This window comes from Ailuropoda melanoleuca, chromosome 18 (assembly GCF_002007445.2).
Source record: "Ailuropoda melanoleuca isolate Jingjing chromosome 18, ASM200744v2, whole genome shotgun sequence".
NCBI classification, from domain to species: domain Eukaryota; kingdom Metazoa; phylum Chordata; class Mammalia; order Carnivora; family Ursidae; genus Ailuropoda; species Ailuropoda melanoleuca.
Genome location: NC_048235.1, coordinates 20,216,573 through 20,242,065, shown reverse-complemented (window position 1 = coordinate 20,242,065; position 25,493 = coordinate 20,216,573). Strand labels below are relative to the sequence as shown.

Below are 25,493 nucleotides of genomic sequence, written 5' to 3'. Positions count from 1 at the left end.
TACTAAAAACCATTGAATTGTATACCAGGTGAATTGTATGGTATGTGTATTATATGTCAGTAAGGTGTTAAAAAATGTTAAAGATGTTAAACTATCCCAATTTGGAATAATAAATATATTATACTCCCATTTCCTCCCCCGTACTGGATGATCCCATGTTTCATAGGTGAAACACAGCAGTTCTGTGTTAAATATAAGTAACGTGTGTGTATATTAACTGTTCACCTAAAGCAGGTCTTTTTATATAGTCATGTTGGAAGACATTTGTTTTTGATTTGTAAAGAGTAAAGAGAGTGTTAGTTCCCCAAATGAAAGGTAGGGTGGCACCTTTCTAAAGTTGTGATGTTGAAAATTGGAAGGACTAGAATATGGTCAAGAGAAAAACACTTTTACTTTATTCGGCTCCTAAAATTTTCATTGCATGTTTACAGATTCGAGTCTTCAGGCCACCGAACTATTCTGGCACCATTGCTTTGGCCCTGTTAGTGTCACTTGTTGGCGGTTTGCTCTATTTAAGAAGGAACAACTTGGAATTCATCTATAACAAGACTGGTTGGGCCATGGTATCTCTGGTATGTTATTGTACTATACTTTTTCTCCTTATTTCTTTGTAAATAGTATAAGTTGTATGGTTGTTGATTTTCAACAAAGATGTCAGAGTAATTCAGTGAGAAAAGAATAGTCTTCAACAAATTGTGCTGGAACAGTTAAATATCCTCATGTAAATAATGAACCACAACCCTTTGCTCACACCACATATTAAAATTACCCAAAATGGATTATAGGTCCATATGTAAAACTAAAATTATAAATCTTCCAGAAGAATACAAAATCTTTATAACACAAAAAGCATAAATCATGGAAGAAAAAATAATAAATTGGACCTAACCAGGATTAAAATATTTGCTCTTCAAAAGAATCTATAGACTTAGAGAAAATATTTGGAAAATATATGTGTATGGGGCATATATCTAGAATATGTGAATAATTATTACTGCCCAGAAGACAGAAGTCATGGTTTTAAAAAATAGACAATCTGTTTATGGGTAAGATGGCATATGTACATACTAGCTTTCTCTCCTGCTAACAGAACTGTAAACCTGGAGTGAATGCAAAGCTCCTCACGTATTTGGTGTTTCTAAAAAGTAAAGGGCAGCAGGTAGATCAAGTAAGAATCCAGCATTCAAGATGACATTTAATTAGTAGATAAAAAATTATCAACCTTCTACATCTCCTATTTTGTTTTTCCTTGAGTTGAGTTTCGGCAATTTGGAGTAGGCAGATACGTCTAGTTCTGGCTCAAGGAGAGTAGAAGAGATTCTTGTGTTTTGTTTTTTTTTTTCTGTTTTCTTGTACCCCAATTCCTCAGGCAGTCCTGTGGCAGAATAGTAGAGATAATGAAAGCAATTGGTAGTGGGAAACTGTAGGAGCCAAACTCTTTTTTTTTTTTTTTAAAGATTTTTTATTTATTTATTCGACAGAGATGGAGACAGCCAGCGAGAGAGGGAACACAAGCAGGGGGAGTGGGAGAGGAAGAAGCAGGCTCATAGCGGAGGAGCCTGATGTGGGGCTCGATCCCGTAACGCCAGGATCACGCCCTGAGCCGAAGGCAGATGCTTAACCGCTGTGCCACCCAGGCGCCCCGAGCCAAACTCTTAAAGGGGAACCTTCCCCATCATGTCAAAATTTATAGAACTATACACCAAAAGAATAAAAAGTCAGTTTTACTGTTTAATAATTCAGAAAATAGGCAGAAGATTTGAAGCGATGCTTGACTAAAGAGCATGGACAAAGGACAAAGAAGAACATGCAAATTCCATGGTAGTGAACCCAGATCTTCTGGCTTGGATGTTCTTGTGGTCCAGTAAAAGTTTCTATTCTGTATACTGACATATGTCCTGTGAGCCACCTAAGGCAAAGTGACAGGGCCCTGTTAAAAGAAAATATTGAACTTAGAAGCCTCCATTTTATGGTTGGTGATTGATTGATTGATTGCGGTGCTTGTAGGCAAAAATTCACGTTCTGCACCCTGGGGATAAATAAATAAATAGAGAAAGAGGTTATAGTCTTCCACTGCTGGCTGTTGAATAGCCATTCTGATCTCCTCAATTTGAGACATTGCACAGAGGTTAAGAGCTTGAAGGATATGAAAAGCCCTTGTGGGGTCTTCCGTGGAGACCAGGATATCAGTGTTGTAAAATAAGGGTGTACAACTGAAAGAAAGGGGACGGTGGCCTGGTTAATCATGTAGCACAAATAAGAAGTACCCTCCTGGAGAACTGCTGCATTGAGACCCACACTGCTGAGTAAAACAATGTATAAATCTAGAAACAGTAGGCTTTTTGTTTGTTTCTTTGCTATCCCTAAGGAAAGGACTTCCCCTACCCCCCCAGCTTTACTGAGGAATAACTGACATATAACATTGTGTGAAAGTTGAGGGTATACAATGTGATGATTTGATACATGTATATATTGCAAAATGATGACCATAATAAGGTTAGTTAATACCTTTATCACCTCATATAAACTACCTGCGTGTGTGTATGTGTGTGTGTGGTGAGAACATTCAAGATTTACTCTCTTAGAAACTTTCAAGTATATGATATAGTATTGTTAACTCTAGTCACACTGCTGTAAATGATAACCTTAGAACTTACACATTTTATAACTGGAAATTTGTACCCTTTGACCAACATCTCCCTGTTTTCCCCTCGTTATAGTCCCTGGACATCACCATTCCATTCTCCCTGTTTTTAGATTCTACATATAAGGGAGATCATAAAGTATTAGACTTTCTCCAACTTATTTTACTTGGCATTATACTATCCAGGTCCATCTATGTTGTTGCAGATGACATGATTTATATATAATTATAATATATATATATAAATTATATATATAATTATATATTATATGTTATAATTATATATAATGGATATATATATATATATATATATCCATTCATCTGTCAAAGAACACTTAAGTAGTTTCCATGTCTTGACTATTGTGAATAATGATGCAGTGAATATGGGGGTACAGATCTCTCTTTAGGATAGAAATATGATTGCTTTCAGATCTATACCCAGAAGTGAGATTGCTGGATCATATAGTAGTTGTATTTTTAATTTTTTAAGGAACCTCCATACTGTTTTCCATTGTGGCTGTACCTTTTACCTTCCCACCAACAGTGCATAAGAATTCCTTTTTCTACATCCTTGCCTACACTTGTTACCTCTTATCTTTTCAATAATGACCATTCTAATAGGTATGAGATGTTACTTCATTGTGATTTTGATTTCCATTTCCTTGATGATTGGTGATTTTTGAGCATCTTTTCATGTACCTGTTGGCCATTTTTAGGTCTTCCTTGGAAAAATACCCATACAGGTTTTGTGCCTACTTTTTAATTGGATTTTTTTTTTCCTGAGTTGTGTGAGTTTCTCCAACATATGATTTGCAGATTATTTTCTCCTATTCTGTAAGTTGCCTTTTCATTTTGTTGGTGGTTACCATTGCTTTGCAAAAGCTTTATGGTGTGATATAGTCCCATTTTACTTCTGCTTTTGGTGTCATATTCAAAATATTGTCAAGACCAGTGTCAGTGAGCTTTTTTTCATATGTTTACTTTTAAGAGTTTTATAGTTTTGGGTCTTAGGTATAAGCCTTCAGTCCATTTTGAATCAATTTCTGTGATTGGCGTAAGATAGGTGTCCATTTTAATTCTCTTGCATGTGAAGATCCACTTTTCTCAGAAGTTTTTATCGAAGAGACTATGCTTTCCTCATTGAGTGTTCTTCACTCCCTTGTCAAGTACTTATTTCGTTTTGCTTTTTTGCCATTTTGGAATTTATTTTATTATTATTTTCAGTTAGCCAGCGTATAGTAGTACATCATTAGTTTTTGATGTAGTGTTCAACTACTCATTAGTTGCATAGAACACCCAGTGTTCATCATAACACCTGCCCTCCTTAATATCCATCACCTGGCTACCCCATTCCCCCCAACCCCCCTCCTCTCCGAAACCTCAGTTTTTTTCCTGGAGTCCAGAGTCTCTCATGGTTCGTCTCCCTCTCTAAATTCTTCCCATTCATTTCCCCTCCCTTCCCCTGTGGTCCTCCGGATTATTCCTTATGGGTTCCACATATGAGTGAAACCATATGAGAATTGTCTTTCTCTGCTTGACTTATTTCATTTAGTATAATCCCCTCCAGTTCCATCCATGTCGATGCATAGCTGGGTATTCATCCTTTCCTATGGCTGAGTAATATTCCATTGTTTATATGTACCACATCTTCCTTATCCATTCATATGTTGAAGGGCATCTCGGCTCCTTCCACAGTTTGGGTATTTTGGACATTGCTGCTATGAATGTTGGGGTGCATGTGCCCCTTCTTTTCACTACATCTGTGTCTTTGAGGTACTGGTATTTACCCCAAAGATACAGATATAGTTTCAAATACCTATTGATGGTACTCGTGTGAGTTTATTTCTGGGCTTGCAATTCTATTGCACTGGTCTATTTCTGACAGTACCATTCTGTTTTGATTACTTTGTAATATACTTTGAATTCAGAGAATTTCATGCTTCCAGATTTATTCTTCTTTCTTGGTATTGTATTGGCTGCTTGTCATCTTTTTATGGTTCCATACAAATTTTAGGATTTTTTTTTTCCTATGTCTGTGAAAAATGTCATTGGAATTTTGATTGTGATTGCATTGAATTTAAGTAGTATGGGCATATTAACAATATTAATTCTTCTGCTCTATGAACACAGGGTATTTTCCTTTTGTTTCCTTTCTTTCATGGATATCTTTCATCTCCCTGGTTAAATTTATTCCCAAGAATTTTATTGTTTTTGATGCTATTGTAAATGGGACTTTAAAAAAAAAATTTTTTTTTCAGATGTTTTGTTGTTAGTCTATAGCAACATAACTGATTTCTATATACTGGTTTTGTATCCTGAAACTTTATTGTAATTGGTTATTTATTCTAATAGGTTTTGGTGGAGTCTAGGAATTTCTGTATATAAGATCATATCATCTACAAACAATTTTACTTTTCCCTTTCTGATTTGGATACCTATTATTTTTCTTACCCACTTGGTCTGGCTAGGACTTCCACTATGATGCTGAACAGGAATAATGATAGTGGGCACCCTTGTCTTGTTTCTGATCTTAGAGACCTTCCAGTCTGTCATTGAGTATGATGTTAGCTGTGGGCTTATCAAATAGGGCTTTTATTATGTTGAGCTACATTTTTTCTATATCCAATTTATTGAGAGTTTTTCTCATGAAAGGCTATTGCATTTTGTGAAATATTTTTCTGTATCTCTAGAGATGATCATATGGTTGATTTTCATCTTTCATCCCATTAGTGCGTTGATTTATCTTTATTGAACCCTCCTTGCATACCAGAAATAAATCCCTCTTAATCATGGTGTATAATCTTTTGAATGTACTGTTTTGTGGAGATTTTGTGGAGAATTTTTGCATTTGTATTTATCAAGGATATTTGTAGTTTTCTTCTAGTGTCTTTATCAGGCTTTGGTATTGGGATAATGCTGGCATCATAAAATGAGTTTGGGAGAATTTGAGAAGGATTGGTATTTTTTAAATTTTTGGTAGACTTCGCTAGGTAAACCTGGGCTTTTCTTTGTTGGGAGGTTTTTTATTCCTGATTCAATCTTCTTGCTTGCTGCTGCTCTCTGATTTTCTCTTTCTTTGATTCAATCTTAATAGGTTTGTGTTTCTAGGATTGTTTCTATTTCTTTTAGGTTATCAAATTTCTTGGTGTATATTTGTTCATAGTAGTCTCTTATAATCCCTTGGTATTTCTGTGGTATGAGTTGTAATGTCTTCTTGCTTCTGATTTTATTCATTTGAATTTTTTCTTAGTCTAGATAATGGTTTGTCAATTTTATCTCTTTTAAAAACCAAGTTCTTTGTTTCATCTTTTCTGTGGTGGTTCCAGTTTTTATTTATTTCTGCTCTAATCTTTGTTATTTCCTTCCTTTTGCTAGTTTTTGGCTTAGTTTGTTCTTTTTCTGTACTTTCTTGAGATAGAAAATTAGGTTATTTCAGATATTCTTTTTTCTTAATATAGGCATTTATTGCTAGAAAGTTCCCTGTTAGAACTACTTTTGTTGCATCTGATAAGTGTTTTTTTTTTAATTTTTATTTTGTTATATTAGTCACCATACAGTACATTCCCAGTTTTTGATGCAATGTTCCATGATTCATTACTTGCGTGTGACACCCAGTGCACCATGCAATTTGTGCCCTCCGTAATACGGGCAGATTTTAAGAACAGACACTTTTCCAATGAAGGCATCTGGTTAGTTTAAGTATATTGTTTCCATTTTCTTTTGTTTCACAATATTTTATTTCTTCTTTAATTTGTTGGTTGTTTGGGAGTGTGTTCTATAGCATGTTCATGAGCTTTCTAGTTTCCTACCATTGCATTTGAAGAGACACTTGGTATAATTTCAATCATAAATTAGCTAAGAACTTGTTTTGTGAACTAACATATGATCTGTCCTGTAGAATGTTCATTGTACACTTAAAAAGAGTGTGTATTCTGCTGCTGCTGAATGGAGTGTTCACCATATTTCTGTTAGGTCCATTGGACTAAAGTATAATATAATCCAAGCCCATTGTTTCTTATTAGTTGTCTGGATGACTTATCTGTTGTTGAAATTGGGGTATTGGAGTCCCTTATTACTGTACTACTGTTTTTTTCTACCTTCAGATATGTTAGCGTTGTCTTAATATATTTAGATGCTGTGATATGGTCATATATATTTACAACTGTTATATTTTGTGGATGAATTGACTCATTTTTCATTATATAATGACCCTATTTTTTTCTGATTCATGTATAGCTACTCTGTTCTCTTGGTTTCCATTTCTGTGGAATATCTTTTTCCATATCTTCCCTTTGAAAGTATTTTTCTCCTTGAAGCTGAAAGGAGTGTCTAGGGGGAGCATATAGTTGGGTCTTTTTTTATCCATTTATCCCCTGTATACCTTTTGAATGGATAATTTAATCCATTTACTTTAAAGTAATTATTGATGGATAAGGATTTATTAATGCTATCTTAATTCTTTTCTGCTGCCAGAGGGCTTAGGGTTTTATATTTTTGGTAGGCGGGGATGGGGGGTGATTTTGTCACTTTGCCTCAGTTGAGCATCTAGGAAGTATTAAAACTGTGAAACCTTCTCAGTGCACTTTGAACCTGGAAAGCAATCCCAAACAGGCCCTTGGGACTACGAACCTGGGAGGTGGGACATGTCCCCTCATCCAGGAATTGTGATGTCTAGGGAACAAAACCCAGACTCAGAACAATAAAATAAATTACATACCCTCCACCCAGGAAAAAAAAAAAAAAAGTCCACATATTAAGAGGATACTGCCAGCTGTTTCTGGCTGTTTTTTTGTTCCATCCTTTATAAATTGATGATTTTTTTACAGTGATGTTTTGACTCCCTTCTCTTATATAAAACCTCTTATAACAGTCTATTTTGCACTGATAATTTAACTTCAGTAGCATACTAAAACTACCTTTTACTTCTTGTTCCCTCTGAGGGGGACTCAGCTTTGCATACCTTCTGTTGATCCTGCAAAACTAGGCTGGGTGCTGAATGCTCTGGTTTGTGTCCTTTTTCCTCATCCTGCAGAGTCAGGTTGGCTTTCTGCATTTGCCTAGTTGTTGTCTGAAAGGCTTACTTTTATTGCCTTCAGGGTGTGTACAGGGGGACAGCCACAGGATAGAAGGGTGTGTAGGTGATGCACATGGAGCACGGAGGGTGCCTGTGGGCCAGCTTGGGGCGGGGGGATCCACAGTTGAAGTCTCCTCAGCAGCTCAGGGCAGGCTTCCTGACGGATTCCATGAAGTGGTTATTAGGATCTACATTCTTTTGACGTGTCCGTTCTGAGGCCTGGCTGCTATTCTCCCATTGGTTCATTGCCCCCTAGTTGTGCAGTGGATGACTCAGTACTCTGGATGGAGTAAAAATTGTGTCTCTTTGTCAATATCCCACACAGCTGGGGAAGCTGGGTGCTCACTAACATACTCTTACTTTTCCCCATGGGAGAGATCACAGAAGTTCTCTCTGGGCACTGAGCTGTGCCCCCTCAGGGGAAATTGAAACTCTTCTTCTTAAATCCTCTTCAGTGCATCCGTTAATTTCATTATTATCATTGTTCCAGTGGTGCTCTGGCATTACCTCTGTTGGACTCAACTTCCACAAAGGCACTCTTGTCCATACGCGATTGTCAAAAATCAGTGTGTTTTAGAGAGGAAATGGTAGAATGCTCTTATCCTGCTATGATGATATTGCTTGCACATAAGCAAAACAAAAGTTCTTAAAAAGTCAGTACTGTCAATTTTATTACATATAAAAAACAAGTTTCTTGGAAAATATCAACTGAAATTATATCAGGAAAAAATATAAATTCATAGTAAATAAGTAACCATGAATTAAGTTTAAACATTTTCAAATCATCCTTAAAAAGTGAACAAGTCCAATAGTTCCTAAGTCATTTTTTTAGCAAATATTCAACAACTTCTGAAAGCAGCACAGTGACTGTCAGATGCTGTCTTTCATCAGGATCCTTTGTTATTGAGAGGATCAGAAAGTGCTAAGGGGTGCAGTGTTAGTGGCAGGTATCAAAAATTGGCAAGAAATATTTCTTCCCAGACAATGAGGACCCTGTCCTGAGAAGGAATACTGTGGTTGGGACCTTACTTCTATACAGAAGGATTACATGGGGAGGTGGTAAAGACAGCTCAGGCAATGAGCGCTAAGGAAACAGAGATGGCAGAGTTCAAAGTGCAGGCAAAGATCGAGACCCAGGAAAATGAGTGGTTTACCTTTGAAGTACTGATCCTGTTTCTTAGTGGCAATGGCTCATGAAGAAATCAAGGGGAGTAAAGATTTTAGGGAAGAAGTCTGCCTGAAATTAAGTTCTGAGAGACAGGAGGTGTGGCTACACAGAGGTATCGTATTTTAAGGAAATGGCCAGTTTTCATAACAACAAATTGAACCACTGAGGTATGTGGTCTCTTGCTTGTAGCCAGTTCACTAGTTCAGAAAAAATGAATGCTATTCAAATATGAGCATATCAACAAAGAATTTAACACAGTATCTGTGCATGTCTGTTAACAGGGAAATAATTTACAAATGAGAGCAGCTTTTGCTACAGATACAGGAAACTTACCAGAAAACTTTTGCTAAAAAGTTAAGTGAAATAAAAAACATCCCTCTAGTGTGGATAACAAAGTACTTGCAGGAAAGACTGTAAACTCTAAGAAGTGAGAGATGGCTAGGAAATAGGAAGTAGTATTGTGGCGTATGACAAATCTTGCTAATGAACATGGAATCAAAAGGTTTTTCTTTAACAGCACTACCATCCAAATTTAGCTGTATATAAAATAGCAAAATTCAGGTTGTAGGAATGGTTGGTTAAGCTGTAGGGGAAGTATAAATTAATTGAAAATGATCACAGTAATGGCTTAAAGTAGTGGTAATGTCACTAATACCATAGAAATTACTTAATGTTCATCATTTATAATTTTAAAAAGTTAGCAAACTGTAAATTCAAGCAAAGTTTCTTAATTAGCTAAAGGATATCTTAAAATGTCTAGCAAATATTTAGTAGTGATAATTTAAAATAAAGCACATAATTACATACTATTCGTCATTTTATTAGTGGTCTTAGTCAAAGCATAAGAACAGAAAAAGAAATGCAGGGAGTAAATAAATGTAAATGAGTAGACACGTCATATTTACTTAGGATTGTCCACATGGAAAATTCATCACCATTTATGGAGAACCAATAATAAAAATTATTACTAGAGTTGAACAGGTTTTCTGAATTCAAAGTCACTATCCAATAATCATTAGAATTTTTATATAGTAAACAATTTAAAAATATAATTGAACATAAAATCTTTAACAATAGGAAGAAAAAATATACTTTAACAAAAGATGTAAAATTTATAAATAGAATATGAAAATTCAGGCTGTATATGTGTATATATTTATAGCTAATTGTTGGTTTGTGCCTTTCATCTTCATGTAATAGTCCTTTATCCTTCTGTTTTTATTTTCAACAAAGAATTAGTAGTCTTTATGACTGAGTTGGATGTGCTAGGACAGATTAAGAAGACCAGGCACGTCACATTACAGCACGAGATCGGTCTTCTGCAATAATATCTAGTGGCTGGAAATTCAAACAGAACATCTGTGGCGTTCCAATACATAGAAAAGATATCTCTCTAATAGAGAAAATATAAATTTGAAATTTGGGTTCTAAGTTTAATATTGATAATTGAGTTATAATGGATTAATTATACTCTAAATATAATTGGATACTAGAGGTGATCTCAAGCACCTTAGTAGGTTTAAAAGTGTTTTGGGTTTTGCTCAGGCTAGTTTTCAAGTTGCTTCATTCAGTAAAGCTACCCAGGTTTTTTGATGAAAATATAATACTTGTTTCAGTGTTTTTGTAAAGTTAAATCTTATTTAGTATTTAGTGTCATGCCAGATCTTGTCACTGTTTGTCTACCAAAACACTGATAACATAATCTCTCTGAATTAGACTCAGTTGACAATAGCATGCCTTCATTATTCTCCTCACCAGAATTATTGTTGTAAGCTAATAATCATCATTACTATTTATTGAATCTCTTCCTTCTTTAGGGTATGTTTTATGTACTGATTCCTTACAGTAATGATGAAAAGGTATTTGTATTATCATCCTTTTATAAACAAGGAAACTATGATTCAGTAAACTCAACTTGTAGCTCACACACCTAGAAAATGATTAATTAGGACTTGATCCCACGTGTCTGACTTCAAGTTCAGTGTTCTTTTCACAATGCTGGGCTTCTCTGAATCTGGACACATATCTCATGTTGGATGTTTAAACCAGTGGATGTTTTGAGCCATTATGACTACAAATAAATGCTTAAGAGTATTTATATGGTGCATAAATGTTAAATACTGAACAGACCAATTTTCTTCCATCCTCTGTTATATCATGCAGATTTTCTCTTTCTGCTTTGAATACTTGGAAGATAATTACCTTGGCATAGCAGAAAATATTCTAACATTCACAACCACGTACTTGAGAAGGAAATCTTGGCAAGTGTTCATGTTCCCCAGTGGCAGACTTGTAGAAGTCAATAACAGGCTGCAGAATTACAGACATGTTTTCAAACAATATGTTTTAAAACTCTACTCTGATGACAAAATGTTGAATTAAAAAAAGCTCTTCTTGAAACTTTTCTCCCTCTGTTTTTCATTAATATAGAAATATACAAACTGTGGTCTTTTCCTTAGCTGTTGATAGCTTATGGAAACTACTTTGAATCTTTACCACATTCTGCCTGATAGCCACCACTACCACCACCAAACTTTATTCATTTTAAAAAAGGTTAGATTGAAGTGAAAAAATGGATTTGTTCATTTCTAGTCTTATGCAATTCTTAAGATATCCTTACAAAGTTAAGAGGCTACCCAAAATGCTAACCCATTTATTCAGATTCTCAAACATTTGTGGAAATAACCAATATCCCATTTTTCTTTGGGAAAGAGAATTTTTTTTAGGAATTTTTGGCACAGTATTATCAGATTTGTGGGAACTGATGAAAGCCCTGGATTGCACGGAAAAGGAAAGCTTCTAGATAAAAATAATGAATTAGAGCAGACCACTTCTGTAATACCAAAAATTGTGTGTAAAATGAGAATAATGAGAAAAGTTTGTTAAAGAGGCTCTATCCACATACCCATTTCTTGGTAAAGAACAAGTCTGTATACAATTAGCAATTGTATATTGAACCTATGCAAAAGTATCTCCCAAGGGGCCACTGAGAGTTACACACCTTAGTTCTATAGACTGTATTGCTGTTTTTTGTTTTTGTTTTTAAAGATTTATTTATTTGACAGAGACAGCCGGCGAGAGAGGGAACACAAGCAGGGGGAGTGGGAGAGGAAGAAGCAGGCTCACAGCGGAGGAGCCTGATGTGGGGCTCGATCCCACAACGCCGGGATCACGCCCTGAGCCAAAGGCAGACGCTTAACCGCTGTGCCACCCAGGTGCCCCTGTATTGCTGTTTTTTTTTTCATTATTCATGTTATTGTATATGACTCACAGGTAGGCTGAGAATGCACTGTTTCCTGATGAGAGGAAGCTGTTCATAGTGCTTTATGGTGTAGGATAGAGACAAAGTTTGCAATTTCCTTATATGGAAGAAGATACGCAACTCTTTAAAAAGTAAATATTACAGCTTCCTGATTCTGAGTTTTAAAAAAATTAGGTAAAGGGGTATTTATAGGTTCCTCTTGGTCTTGAAAAAAAATGCTATTAAATCCTGTTTATAAATGATGATGATTGTTTATAGAGCTGAATAAGCATTGATTCTGGTTTTACTCCATTTTCCCTTCCTCCATCCCCTAACGTAGAAGGATGATAAACAATAAGCTTACACATTACCTGTTTTATGATGAGGTTAAAGTAGAATGGGTGGGTAAAATATTGAAGTGCACTGGTACATAACTTTAAGGAGTATAATATAAACTTATAGTTTATGGTTTTCAGAAATAAATGTTGACTTGGAATATCAAAATGAGTTAAAATGCTATGTTTTGCAGCCCTTAGCACAGATCTTCATGGCAACCTAAAGCTCTTCATAGATGGCAGTGATTTCAAAGCAGAAATATAAGTGTGATAGTTATATTCATTTCACATGGATAGAAAAACATCCTAAGAATTTGCAATTAAAAACATGAAAGATAAACATTTTAAAAATCTAATAACCCAAACTTTATTATCACAGTAAATCTTAGTAGGACAGAAGCTCTTTTTTGCCTTTTAACACTGATGATCTATATTGTAAGATGATTCACATACCTTAATGTGTCTTCTGTCTCAAAGAAATTGTATCAGTTTAATTATGTAAGTTTTGTGCAAATTTAAGCTTGAAATTAATGCAAACTATTACACAATTTTCACATTCCTGAAGGGTTCTTTGGTGTCTGCACATTGCGTTGTGTCAGTCGAAATGTATTTCTTGTGACCATCCAAAACTGCAAGGCAGCTCTGACTTCAGAATGAGCACCTTTACAAATTTATTTGAACTAAATTATGTCACTTTTAATAATATCCAGGTACTATCTTTGTAGTTTTTCATTTTGTTCTCTTTACAAGTGAAAAGCAGATAAATGCTGCTAATGTTTTTTTCAGTGAAGCAACTGTTGTTTTTAAGTTTGAGTCATTTGAAGAGGGGTATGTCTGTCTGCAAATTGGTAGTTTCTGTGTATAGCCTCATGTATATTTTTGTGTGAGGATTATGGCAAGAATATAATGAAAAGAATATATTTTTAGTGTATACTTAATAGATCTAGTTCCTAATTTTGTGTAATGAGGACAGACAATAGCCTCAGTAATTCAAAGAACATCTTAAAACTACTCATACATGAATGGACCTCCCTTTTCTTTTTTTAAAATGTGTGGTTGCCCTAGTCTTTTGGTTATTATAAAGTCATAATTAAATAAGCCTCGCTATGAAGATCCAATACATGGAATGACTGCCTAGCTTCTGTACTCCATGCCACTCATTGCTAACCTTAATCCAACTCATTAGTGATTATAAATATTTGTTGAGACAGTTATGTTCAATGTGTAACTCCTTTCCATGAAATAAAATATTTAGTCTTAAGAAAGATACTTCCTACCTTTTTTCTTACAAGTGCAGTGTATGGACTGATATAATGATTATACTATAAATTTACTACAAGTAAGTCACTTGTGAGTAGTAGAAATGAATAGCATATGAATTCTCTGATGTGGTTGTCTCTTGTTACTCTGGTCATGATACTACCTGTTTATTAAGAAGTCATTAAATTATTTGCAATATAACATTTTAAAGACATGGACTGTAGAGAGGATTATATAAAACATAGGATAGTCTTTCCTGTAAAGTGAGTACAGTCGACCTTTGAACAAATCAGGTTTGAATTGTGTGGGTCCGTTTATATGCAGATTATTTTTGATAAATATAGTACAGAACTGGTAGATGTTCATACTATTTTCTGTAGCTTATTTTAAGAGTAAATATATAATAGGGGGCACCTGGGGGTCTCAGCCAGTTGGGTGTCCGACTCTTGTTTCAGTTTAGGTCATGATCTCGGGGTTGTGAGATGGAGACTGCTCAAGATTCTCTCTCTCCCTCTTCCTCTTACCTGCCCCGTCTTTAAAAAGATTTAATTAATTAGAGAAAGAGTGTGCAAATGGGGAGGGGCAGAGGGAGAAGGGGAGAGAAAAAGAGAGAGAATCTCAAGCCGACTGTGCTGAGTGCAGAGCCTGACATGGGACAGGAATCGATTTCACAACCCTGAGATCATGACTTGAGCTGAAATCAAGAGGTAGATGCTTAACCAACTGAGCCACCCAAGCTCCCCTCTTTTTTAGTATAGTCTCTGTCTGGTTTTGGTGTCAGGACAATGCTGGCCTCATCGAATGACTTTGGAAGTTTTCCTTTCTTTTCTGTTTTTTGGAATAGTTCGAGAAGAATGGGTATTAACTCTGCTTTGACTTTGGGTAGAATTCACCTGTGAAGCCATCTGGTCCTGGACTTCAGTCTGTTGGGAGTTTTTGGATTCCTAATTCAATTTCTTTACTGGTTATTGGTCTGTTTGAGTTTTCTATTTCTTTCTGGTTCAGTTTTGGTAGTTTATATGTTTCTAGGAATGCATCCATTTCTTCCAAATTGCCTAATTTGTTGGCATATATTCGTTTATAATCTCTTGTAATTGTATTTCTGTGGTGTTGGGTGGTTATTTTTCGTCTCTCATTTGTGGTTTTATTTATTTGGATCCTTTCTCTTTTTGGCAAGTCTGGCTGGAGGTTTATCCATTTTATTGATTTTTTTTCAAAGAACCAGCTCCTAATTTCATTGATCTGTTTTATTGGATTTGAGTTTTTTTAGTTTCCATATCATTTATTTCCACTCTAATCTTTATTATTTCCTTCCTTCTGCTGGTTTTAGGCTTCTTTTTTTGTTCTTTTTCTAGCCCTCAAGGGTGTAAGTTTATGTTGTTTGAGATTTTTGTTGCTTCTTGAGATAGGCCCGTGTTGCTATATACTTTCTCTTAGGACTGCTTTTGTTGCATACCAAAGATTTTGGACTGTTGTGTTTTCATTTTTTCCATGTATTTTTTTAAAAATTTTTTTCTTTGATTTCCTGGTTGACCTATTTGTTGTTTAGTAGCCTGTTGTTTAACCTCCATGTATTTGTGGTCTTTCCAAATTTTTTCTTGTGGTTGACTTCTAGTTTCATAGTATTTGGTCAGAAAGGGTGCATGGTATGATCTCAGTCTTTTTGTATTTGTTGAGGCCTGATTTGTGACCTATTATGTGATCTGCTCTGGAGAATGTCCCATGTGTACTTGGTAAGAATGTGTAATCTGTTCTGAGATGGAATGTTCTGAATATATCTGTTAAGTCCATCTGGTCCAGTGTGTCATTTGAAGCCATTGTTTCCTTATGTATTTTCTGCTTAGATGATCTGTCAATTGATGTAAGTGGAATGTTAAAGTCCCCTATTATTGTGTTATTATCAATTAGTTCTTTTATGTTTGTTGTTATTTTATATATTTGGGTGCTCTCAGGTTGGGGGCATAAATATTTACAGTTTATCTTCTTGTTGGATTGTCCCCTTTATTATGATATAGTGCCCTTCATAGTCTTTTGTTACAGTCATTGTTGTATAGTTTGTCTAAGATAAGTATTGCTACTCCAACTTTCTTTTAACGTCCATTTGTATGGTAAATGCTTCTCCATCCTCTCACTTTCAAACTGTAGGTGTCTTTAGGTCTAAAATGGGTCTCTTGTAGGCAGCATATAGATGGGTCTTGGATTTTTAATCCATTGGATTTTTAATCCATATCTGTGTTTTTTATTTGAGCTTTTAGTCCATTTACATTAAAGTAATTAATGATAGATATGTATTTAGTACTATCTTAATTTTTTTTTTTGGTCATTTCTGGAGATTTCTCTGATCCTTTCTTATCTTTGTCACTTTTGACCTTTGCAATCAAAGAGTCCCCTTTAATATTACTTGCAGGGCTGATTTAATGGTCATGAATTCCTTAGTTTTTGTTTGTCTGGGAAACTCCTTATCTCTCCTATTCTGAATGATAGCCTTTCTGGATATAGTATTCTTGGCTGTGGATTTTTCCCATTCAGCACGTTGAATGTATCATGCCACTGTCTTCTGGCTTGTAAAGTTTCTGTTGAGAAATCTCTAGCTATCCTTATGGGTCTTCCCTTATGAGTTAAGAACTTCTTTTATCTTGCTGCTTTTAAGATTTGTTCTTTATCAGTATATGTCTTGGTGTTGGCCTGCATTTGTTGATTTTGATTGGGAGTTCTCTGCCTCCTGGATCTGGATGTCTGTTTCCTTCCCCAGATAAAGGAAGTATTCCTCTACTATTTTTTGAAATAAACTTTCTATTCCCTTTTCTCTCTCTCTTCTCCTCCTGGGACACCTATAATATGAATGTTATTATGTTTGATGGAGTCACTGACTTCCCTAAGTCTATTCTCATGTTCCATAATTCTTCTCTCTTTTGTTCAGCTTCATTATTTTCTGTTATTTTATCTTCTGGGTCACTACTTGGTGTTCCTAATTGGTTTAAATTTTCCATCAGGCCTATTACTTATATCTCTGGCTATGGCTTTGTATTGTTCTTTCATTTGGGATGAATTCCCAAAGTCAGTAAGTGAAAATTATTCTGATGGGTAAAGTGATACATGATTTTTTTAAATTTAGTTTTCTGACCATTATTTTTTAAAAAATCATATTCTGATATTCTTTGATTTACATATTATAACATTACACCCTGTTTTTCAGTGTATAGTCTTTGCTATGACTTCTGGCCAGATGTGGAATCATATCCGTGGACCTCCATATGCTCATAAGAACCCACACAATGGACAAGTGGTAAGTGCATGTTCTAAGCATCCATATTTTGAACTTTAATCCTGTTTATTTTTAAATAATATTCATATACAACATGGGGCCCAAACTAAGGACCCCGATACCGAGAGTCACATGCTCTACTGACTGGGCCAGTGAGGTACCCCTTTCATCCTGTTTGTATAGGAATCAAAATTCCTGTGCAGTTATTTAGTGAGAAAGGATTTTGTCTGTAAATCTGGTTTTGTTCTTTCTCTTCTAATACTACCTCTACTATATGCATATACACACATGTGTGTATATATATATTTTTTAGGGTGAGGACTGCTTTACTGTTTAAGAAAATTTGTGTACCTACCACATCAAATAGACATTCATAACCTAGGTTTTCACCTTTACATATTGCTACGGCAATAATATGTAATGCCAGAAGAGGAGATAGGAACAGTTTGTAGTTGGTGTCCCATTAATGATAAACTTAGTTAAGAAGAGATTAATTAAAACATCATTAAAAACCCTGGCAGTCATCTTATTAGAATGCTAAGAAGTGTTTGCTACAAAATTAAAAGGGAAATTGATGTGTAGTTAAATCAGTAGCAAAGTTCACATTAGTAAGTGCTACTGAATTTATGCATTTTGTTGCTTTACTTTTTTTTGTTTGGTGAATGGGATATATTGTAATAGATCAACTTTGGAAAAATAGATCAGCTGTCTATAAGGCTTAATATTTATTAGGTTGGTGAAGATTAACTTTAAAAATGTGACCTTTTTTCTGTAACTTTTTCATTTGGAAAACTTACAGATTTTGAGAGAATAATGTAATGACACCTCTCGTGTACCTGTTACAATTACTAGCTCATACCCAGTACTTGTTTCATCTCTTGCCGCCAGATTATTCTGAAATAAGTGCTTAATATCATTTCGTTTCATTCAGAAATACTTTAGTAGGTATCCCTAAAAGATAAGGTCTTTGAAAATCATAACCATATTACCACATTACCTAGAATATTAACTTAATTTCTTAATTCCTAAAATTGCAGTTCTGAATGAAATTTTCATATGGCAAAATGTTATAAATGCTCTGTAACTCTATACATATAGATTACAACATAAGTTTGAGATTTATTCTTCATTGCTTATAGTGCTTCAAATACCTTTAAAATTAAAGCCAACAAGTCTACATTGCGACTTTTTTTGAACTTCTTTGTGGAACTCTGTACATTGGGAAATAATTTATTTTATTCATTGCCCATTCCCTGATTGTCCAATCAGGTTTTAAGGACTAGTTGCTAATTGCCAGAGTTAGGTAATGATCAATTTGGTCTTCGATTTCTCCTGAAGATGGCAGTGATATGGAGCCTGAGTTAGACTGTTTGGATGATCAGCTGCCATAGTCATTTAGACATGGGTTTTGCCACGTGTGTATATTTTTGAAATCTTTCATTACTTAGAGGGGTTGCTGAGTGTTTTTAATATTCAAATTGAGTTATTTTAAAGAAAAATAATTGGAAATAATTAATCAAGAAAGTCTTTCCAACAGCCCGACTAGAAAGTGTTCACCTTTCCTCTCCTCCTCCCTGATACCCACACTCTGTCCCTCTCCTATTTTTCCTGCATAGCATTTAATCATCTTCTAACATGCTATCAAATCTACTTATTTTGTACTATTTTTATTTGTCTGCCTTTTATCGTGACAGACATTAAAAAGTCCTGCTGTCAGGTGCTTATCAGTCTTTGTCACTGATATATTCCTATTACATAAAGTCCTGACGCAAAGATTGGATCACTATTATGTTCCTCCTACTTCAAAGTGTAAATTTAGGAAATCTTAAAAATTTTTCATTACTGTCTTTTAAGAGAATATCCCTTAGGTTGAAAAGCATTAAGCGTTGCTTTTTATTGTTTGGTTTGTTGAAGTATATGGAAAATTAACTTGTATAGAGGAAGAAAAAATAGTTTTTCTCTACTCCTCTGAGTTTTTGGCTAGGACCCCTATAACGAAATACAGAATTGTAAGAGAAAACAAATTGATTCGCATGTTGTACTTACTGTATCCATGGGAGATACTCAGGGAAAAATCAGTAGTAACACTCAGAGGTGACTTAGATTTCAGGCTCAACCACCATCTTTAGCTAAAGATAGAATAAAATGTGTGGAGGGGAGGCCACTTACATGGAGATGACCAGGAAAAGCAAGGTAAGTAAAAGTAAGATTTATTGTGAAGAATTAAGTCACAGCTGCCTTCCCTCCACACATTTTTTGATAAGGGTCTAAAGTTGTCTATAGGAATTTACCCTTGTCCTTCCTGGTCGAGGGGGAGGGACAACTTCGTAAACTTATATGCTGCTTTTAGGCAGATTGGGGAGTCCAGAGAGCTTTTCCTAAGTATCTTCTTCTCAACTGCCTTCAGCTCAAAATAATCCTTACACGAAAGTGGCATAGTTTTCTTACTATAAGCTCTATTATCTATTGCTGTTCGAAATCATCTCATCTCCTTACGTGTAGTTTACTGGAGTAATAAGCTCCTAAAGTTTGTGCCAGTAACAGTAACTGAATGGATGTGACCTGGTGTTTACTGACTACATGTGAGGCAGTAGACTTTATAGCTGAATATTTTAGGCTATCAGGTGAATAGTCCTAAAACATAACTTATTATAATATGTATGGACCCGAGTTACCAGTTTACAATTCCAAGTACCTCTCCCATTTCGTGACCATTGTAATTTTACTTTTCAACCTGTTAACCCTACTACTTTGCAAAGAAACTCAGTGTTAGCCTATTTGTACTGTTGCTTGTTTCCTAAATATATGCTTTTTTTGTTGTTGTTGCTTCCATTCCTGGAATGTCCTCTGTATCTGTCAAATTGTACCTATCCTTCATATCTTACCTGATTATGCTATCCTTCTGAGATGTGTTACTTCTTAATTACATGGAAGTGCCCCCTTCTTCCCTTTACACATTTATTAACATGTAGTTAGTGCATTTATGTATCTATGCATTTTTTATTATAATAATTCTTTAATGTTTCATATATCCCATTTTAGTCAAGTCCTTAGACATGTGGAGTTTCTTTGAAGCTGTTTTCCCCTTTACAACTTGCATTTAGCTGGTCCTCAGTAAATGTTTTATTAAATGATTATAAGGACTCATACTAGATTTTTGTTTCTAAAATTGGATTATCTTAATTCTCCTTTTAATTTTCTCACTAGTCAGAAGAATAATAGGATTAACATGTCACTGTTAATTCAGCATAAAACAGTTACCTTAATATGACAGAAACGTTTATTTTAAAGTTCGGATTAGAGAGAGATTTTATTTATTTATTTAGAAAATTGTTTATCTTTTTCCACATTTTTATATCACGATTTTTCAGGTAGTGATTGGCATAGCCCTTAGGAAAAGGTACTCTGAGGCCCAGAGGAACACATAAGGAGAATTTTCTGTATTTTTAAAGGGAAAAGCATTTCCTTCATACATACATTTTTAAACATATTTATCTTAACTTTCAGCAACTTAATCAAAAGTTAGAAATATTGAAATTTAAACCTATAGCCAAGGTATCTCTTTACCCTCTTGTATTTTATAAAAATATAAAGGTCTTAGAAATTCAGGTTTTTGCTACAGTAACAATTGCATGAGTGTACTCTTGGCCACAGAGATGTGGATACAGTTTTAAGTTATGTGAGATACTAATTGTTTAGCAGTATACGCAAAGCCTTAAGTCTGCCTATTAAATTAAGCACTGTGAAAAGGGGGAGCAGAATGTTGCCTGTTAGTATATCGTTTTTTCTTGGTTTGGATTTTAACATATTCCAACAAAATTTCTCTTCCTGCCTTTTTATATGCAAATGTCAACATACACTGAAACAGGAAATTATGGTTTAAGTTTTGTTTTAATGAATTGCTTTACATAATAATGTGTTTTCATATTACTGAAACAAAATAGAAGATTAACGATGGTTACTAGTATAGCACTTTAATGATTGTTCATTAGAATGATAATAGTAAATGTTTTTAATAGATGTGTTCAAATTTCAAGATATAACTTGAAAACTAGTACTATCCTTTGGTAATTTCTTCATATCTTAACCTGTATTTCTAAAGAGAAATTACCATGTAGGATTTGTGTTTTTGAGAATAATTATAATGAAGCTGTTTATCTCTTGCAGTGGTATGCAGTATCTTAAAAATACTTACTGCTTTTCACATTTGTAACAATTTCCATTTACAATTTAGAGACTTATTTGTAGGTAACTATTATACACAAAGATCAGCTAATTGAATTGTAGTTTTTGTTGTTTTGCTAAATTAATTACATAAATGTTTTCCTTCAACTCTATGTTAGATGTTTTTAGGAACTGTGTTACGTTAATGTGAACTAACTTGGTAAATACTTGAGGATTGCATTATGAAGGTTTCTGTGATTTCCAGAAATATTTATTTTTTTCCCTCTTCTCTGAAGTTGTGATTTCCAAATACTACTTAATTAGATTGCCATTTTTCCTGTATAAGTTTAATAGAATTTGGCTTTATAAGATCCAGTTTTATATTTTTTAAGCATAAAAACCACATTAGTTAGAAAAAGGCTTATTTTTTTTCTTCATACTGACCAATTTACATTTTAGGCATTGATTTATTGATATTATCACATAATATTTTAAATTACACTTTAGGAAATCCATAGGAAGTTCAAATGTTTAAGAATAGTAAGACAGTCTTGAAAGAGAGCTACAAAGCTAAATGACTTAGGTTACCAGATTTCAAAACTTACATTAAAGCTGCATTAATTAATATGGCACTTTATTAATTGTGAATCTCATTCTGTTAAATTGTATTTGTCTATCCTTCAAACATGTGCATGCATTTATGGCAATAGTAATACCAAAATGCAGTGTGGAACCAGGGCCTTTTTAATAAATGGTGCTAGAGTAATCATAACAGTTATCATATACCATAAATATAAATCCTGTATGTATTATGGAGATAAATATGAATGGAAGACATGCTATATTGAATTACATTATGATTAGGAACTTTCATCATCAAAGTGTTCCTATCAGGAATGTGAAAAGGTAAGTCACAGAGTGGAGAAGATATTTGTAATACAAATGTCTTCACAAGGACTTGGATCCGGAGTATATAAAGAAGAAACACAGCTCAGTGGCAAAAATTGGGGGAAGACTTGATCACACTTTCTCAAAAGAGGCTATATTAATGGCCACTAAACATATGAAAAGGATTTCAACCCTATTATTACTTGAGTAAATTGAAACACAGTGAAGTGCTATAATACATTCACCATAATGATTAAAATCAGTAACACTGATACCATGCAGAGTTTCAGTACGTAGAAAATGAATTCGTTCAAGCAGTTTAAAAGCTGACATGTATTAAAACTGATCATACTCATACCCGTGATCCTGAAATTTTCATAAATATATATTCAAGAGAAATGCATACATGAGTGCCAAATGCAGTATACAAAAATGTTAATAGCATTATTCTTAATAGCTCCAGAGAGGCAACAACCTAACTATGTCTATCAGTAGAATGAAAATAGTGGAATATATATAACTTCTTAAACAAAAAGAACAAATCTCAAAGATACAAAGTGAAGGAAGCCTGGCACAAAACGAGGCTGAACTTAACTGTGTGTGAAATGTCAGAGAAGTGGTAGCTTTGAGCTGTGTGGGTTGTAACTGGAATGGGACAGGAGACGGCTTCTAGAGAGCCTGTTTCTTCATTTAGGGGATAGGTACACAGGTGTGATCAGTTTGTGAAATTTATCTAATTGTAAACTTGTGAAATAGAAACTTTTCTGGGTGTATGCTATACTTTATAAACATTTTTCTATACTCTGAAAACTGTAAGACGTTGATAAAAGAAATTGACAATAAACACAAATGGAAAGATGTACCACGCTCGTAAGTCAGAAGAATTAATGTTAAGATGTGCAGTGCATACTACCCAATGCGATCTATAGCTTCAGTGCAATCCCTATCAAAATACCAATGACATTGTTCACAGAACTAGAACAAAGAAATCTAAAATTTGTATGGAACCACAAAAGATAAGGATTAACCAAAGCAGTCTTGAGAAAGAAAAACAAACCTGGTGGTATCAAGAGCCCTGACTTCAAACTATACTACTAAGCTGTGGTAATCAAAATAGTATAGTACTGCACAAAAACACATAGATCAGTGGAGCAGCTTAGAGAGTCCAAAAATAATTGACCATTTAAACATGGGTTTAATCTCTGACAAAGGAGGCAAAAATATACAACGGGGAAAAGATGGTCTCTTCAATACATGGTGTTGGGAAAACTGGACAGCTAAATATGAAACTGGACCACTTTCTTACAACATACACACAAATAAACTCAAAAGGGATTTAAGACTTCAATACAAGTCCAGAAAAGTAGACATTTGTCTAAGCAATATTTTTTTGAATCTGTTTTTTTAGGCAAGAGCAAAAAAAGCAAAAATCAACAAATGGGACTATATCAAGCAAAAAGCTTTTACATAGGAAAGGAAATGGAGAGAAGGGAGAAGGAATGGGAGGAATGGAAGAAGATATTTACAAATGATATATTTGATAAGGGGTTAATACCAAAATGCATAGAAAACTCACACAACTCGGTATCAAAAAAGTACAATTAAAAAATGAGCAGAGAACCTGAACAGACAGTTCTCCAAAGAATACACACGGATGACCAACAGGTACAGGAAGAGATGCTCAAAATCACTAATCATCAGTGAATGCAAATCAAAACCACAATGAAATATCACCTAACATGTGTCAGAATGGATAGTATCAAGAAGAAAATAACAAGGTTAGCAGGAGGAGAGGGAACCCTCAGGCATGGGTGGTGGGAAAGCAAAATGATGACACCACTGTGAAAAACAGTATGGATGTTTCTCAGAAACTTAAAAGAGAACTATGTGATCCAGCAATTGTACTTCTGGGTATTTATCCAAAGAAAACGAAAACACTAATTTGAAAAGGTATATGCATCCCTGTGTTTATTGCAGCATTATTTACAACAGCCAAGATATAGATGCAAGTAAGTCTTCATTATTAGGTGAGTAGATGAAGATGTGATGTGTGTACATACATACACACACACACTGGAATGTTACTTGGCCATAAAAAATGAAATTTTGTCATTTGAGGCAACATGGATGGACTTAGAGGGTATCATGCTAAGTGAAATAAGCCAGAGAAAGGCTAATACCATGTAATTTCACCTATATGTAGAATCTAAAGAACAAATTAAAGCAGAAACAGTCATAAATACAGAGAACAAACTGATGGTTGTCAGAGGGGAGAGGTAAAGGGGTTGGGAGATGGGTGGAGTGGAGAAGAGCATTAAAAGGTACAAACTTCCACTTATAAGGGGAATGCAGTGTACAGCATAGGAAATGCAGTAGTATTTTAACAATGTTGTATGGTGACAGATGTACGTAGTTTATTATGGTGATCATTTTGTCATGTTAATAAACGGGGAATCACTATATTGTACACCTGAAATTAATAATCATTCAACTGCACTTGAGAAAAATTCCCAAAACATAAAGGCTTTAAATGCACGCTTAAAAATCTTATACTTTAGATGCTTATAATTCTGAGTTCAGCCCTACCACATATTTTTTGTAGATGAGTTTATCTGGTAATCAAACATACCTAAAGGCTGGTGCCAAAGATTAAATGAGATAATTGTTTTTATTCTCTAAATTCTTTTCCTCATTAGATGTTTGGCAAACACTGCATCTAGTATTATCCATGCAGAAGTTAATAGTACATATTCTTGATAAGGAAATTTAATTTTGTTTAACCCAAAGCTTTTCTAACTTATTTTGTCTCCATTCATCTTACATAGCTACTAGACACATTCTGAGAAATGCTGATACGTAATATATATAGTGCTTTTGATGCACATTATCTCATAGATACTAAGTAACCATACTATGAAGTTAGAGCGCAGTTATTTTATAAATGAGGAAAAGTAATATTTCAAGATAAATGAGTATAGGCAGAATTAGAATGGTGGGTCTTGTAACATGATAAAGTCATTCATAGGCTAAGTTGATGATAATTAGACTGATTTTAATATATATATGCCTAAATTTATATTGTTAATTACAGTGGTTAATGTTGAATCTTGATGCTAAAATCCACTTTAAAATTTTGCCTGAAATGCCAAGAAACCGGAGTCCTATGAATCAGAGATGATGCCTGTTTTCTGCATAAAGATTCCCTAATTAAATATGGGTGAAAGGTCATGAAACCTCTGTAATCTTGACAGACATAATCCTTTAAATATGACCAAGACTTAATAAGACCCTATTGGGGGGCGCCTGGGTGGCACAGCGGTTAAGCATCTGCCTTCGGCTCAGGGCGTGATCCCGGCGTTATGGGATCGAGCCCCACATCAGGCTCCTCTGCTATGAGCCTGCTTCTTCCTCTCCCACTCCCCCTGCTTGTGTTCCCTCTCTCGCTAGCTGTCTC

General features: G+C 34.7%; 1 protein-coding gene across 2 annotated transcripts in view; it reads left to right on the top strand.

Annotated features, from left to right (window-relative positions):
- Positions 1 to 25,493, top strand: part of TUSC3 (tumor suppressor candidate 3) — a 185,963-nt gene that overhangs the window by 79,772 nt on the left and 80,698 nt on the right. For both annotated transcript variants that reach the window (XM_034647488.1, XM_034647489.1), the window contains exons 5-6: positions 432 to 572; positions 16,919 to 17,008. In XM_034647488.1, coding sequence (XP_034503379.1) covers positions 432 to 572; positions 16,919 to 17,008 — 231 coding nt within the window. The remainder of the gene's footprint in view (positions 1 to 431; positions 573 to 16,918; positions 17,009 to 25,493) is intronic.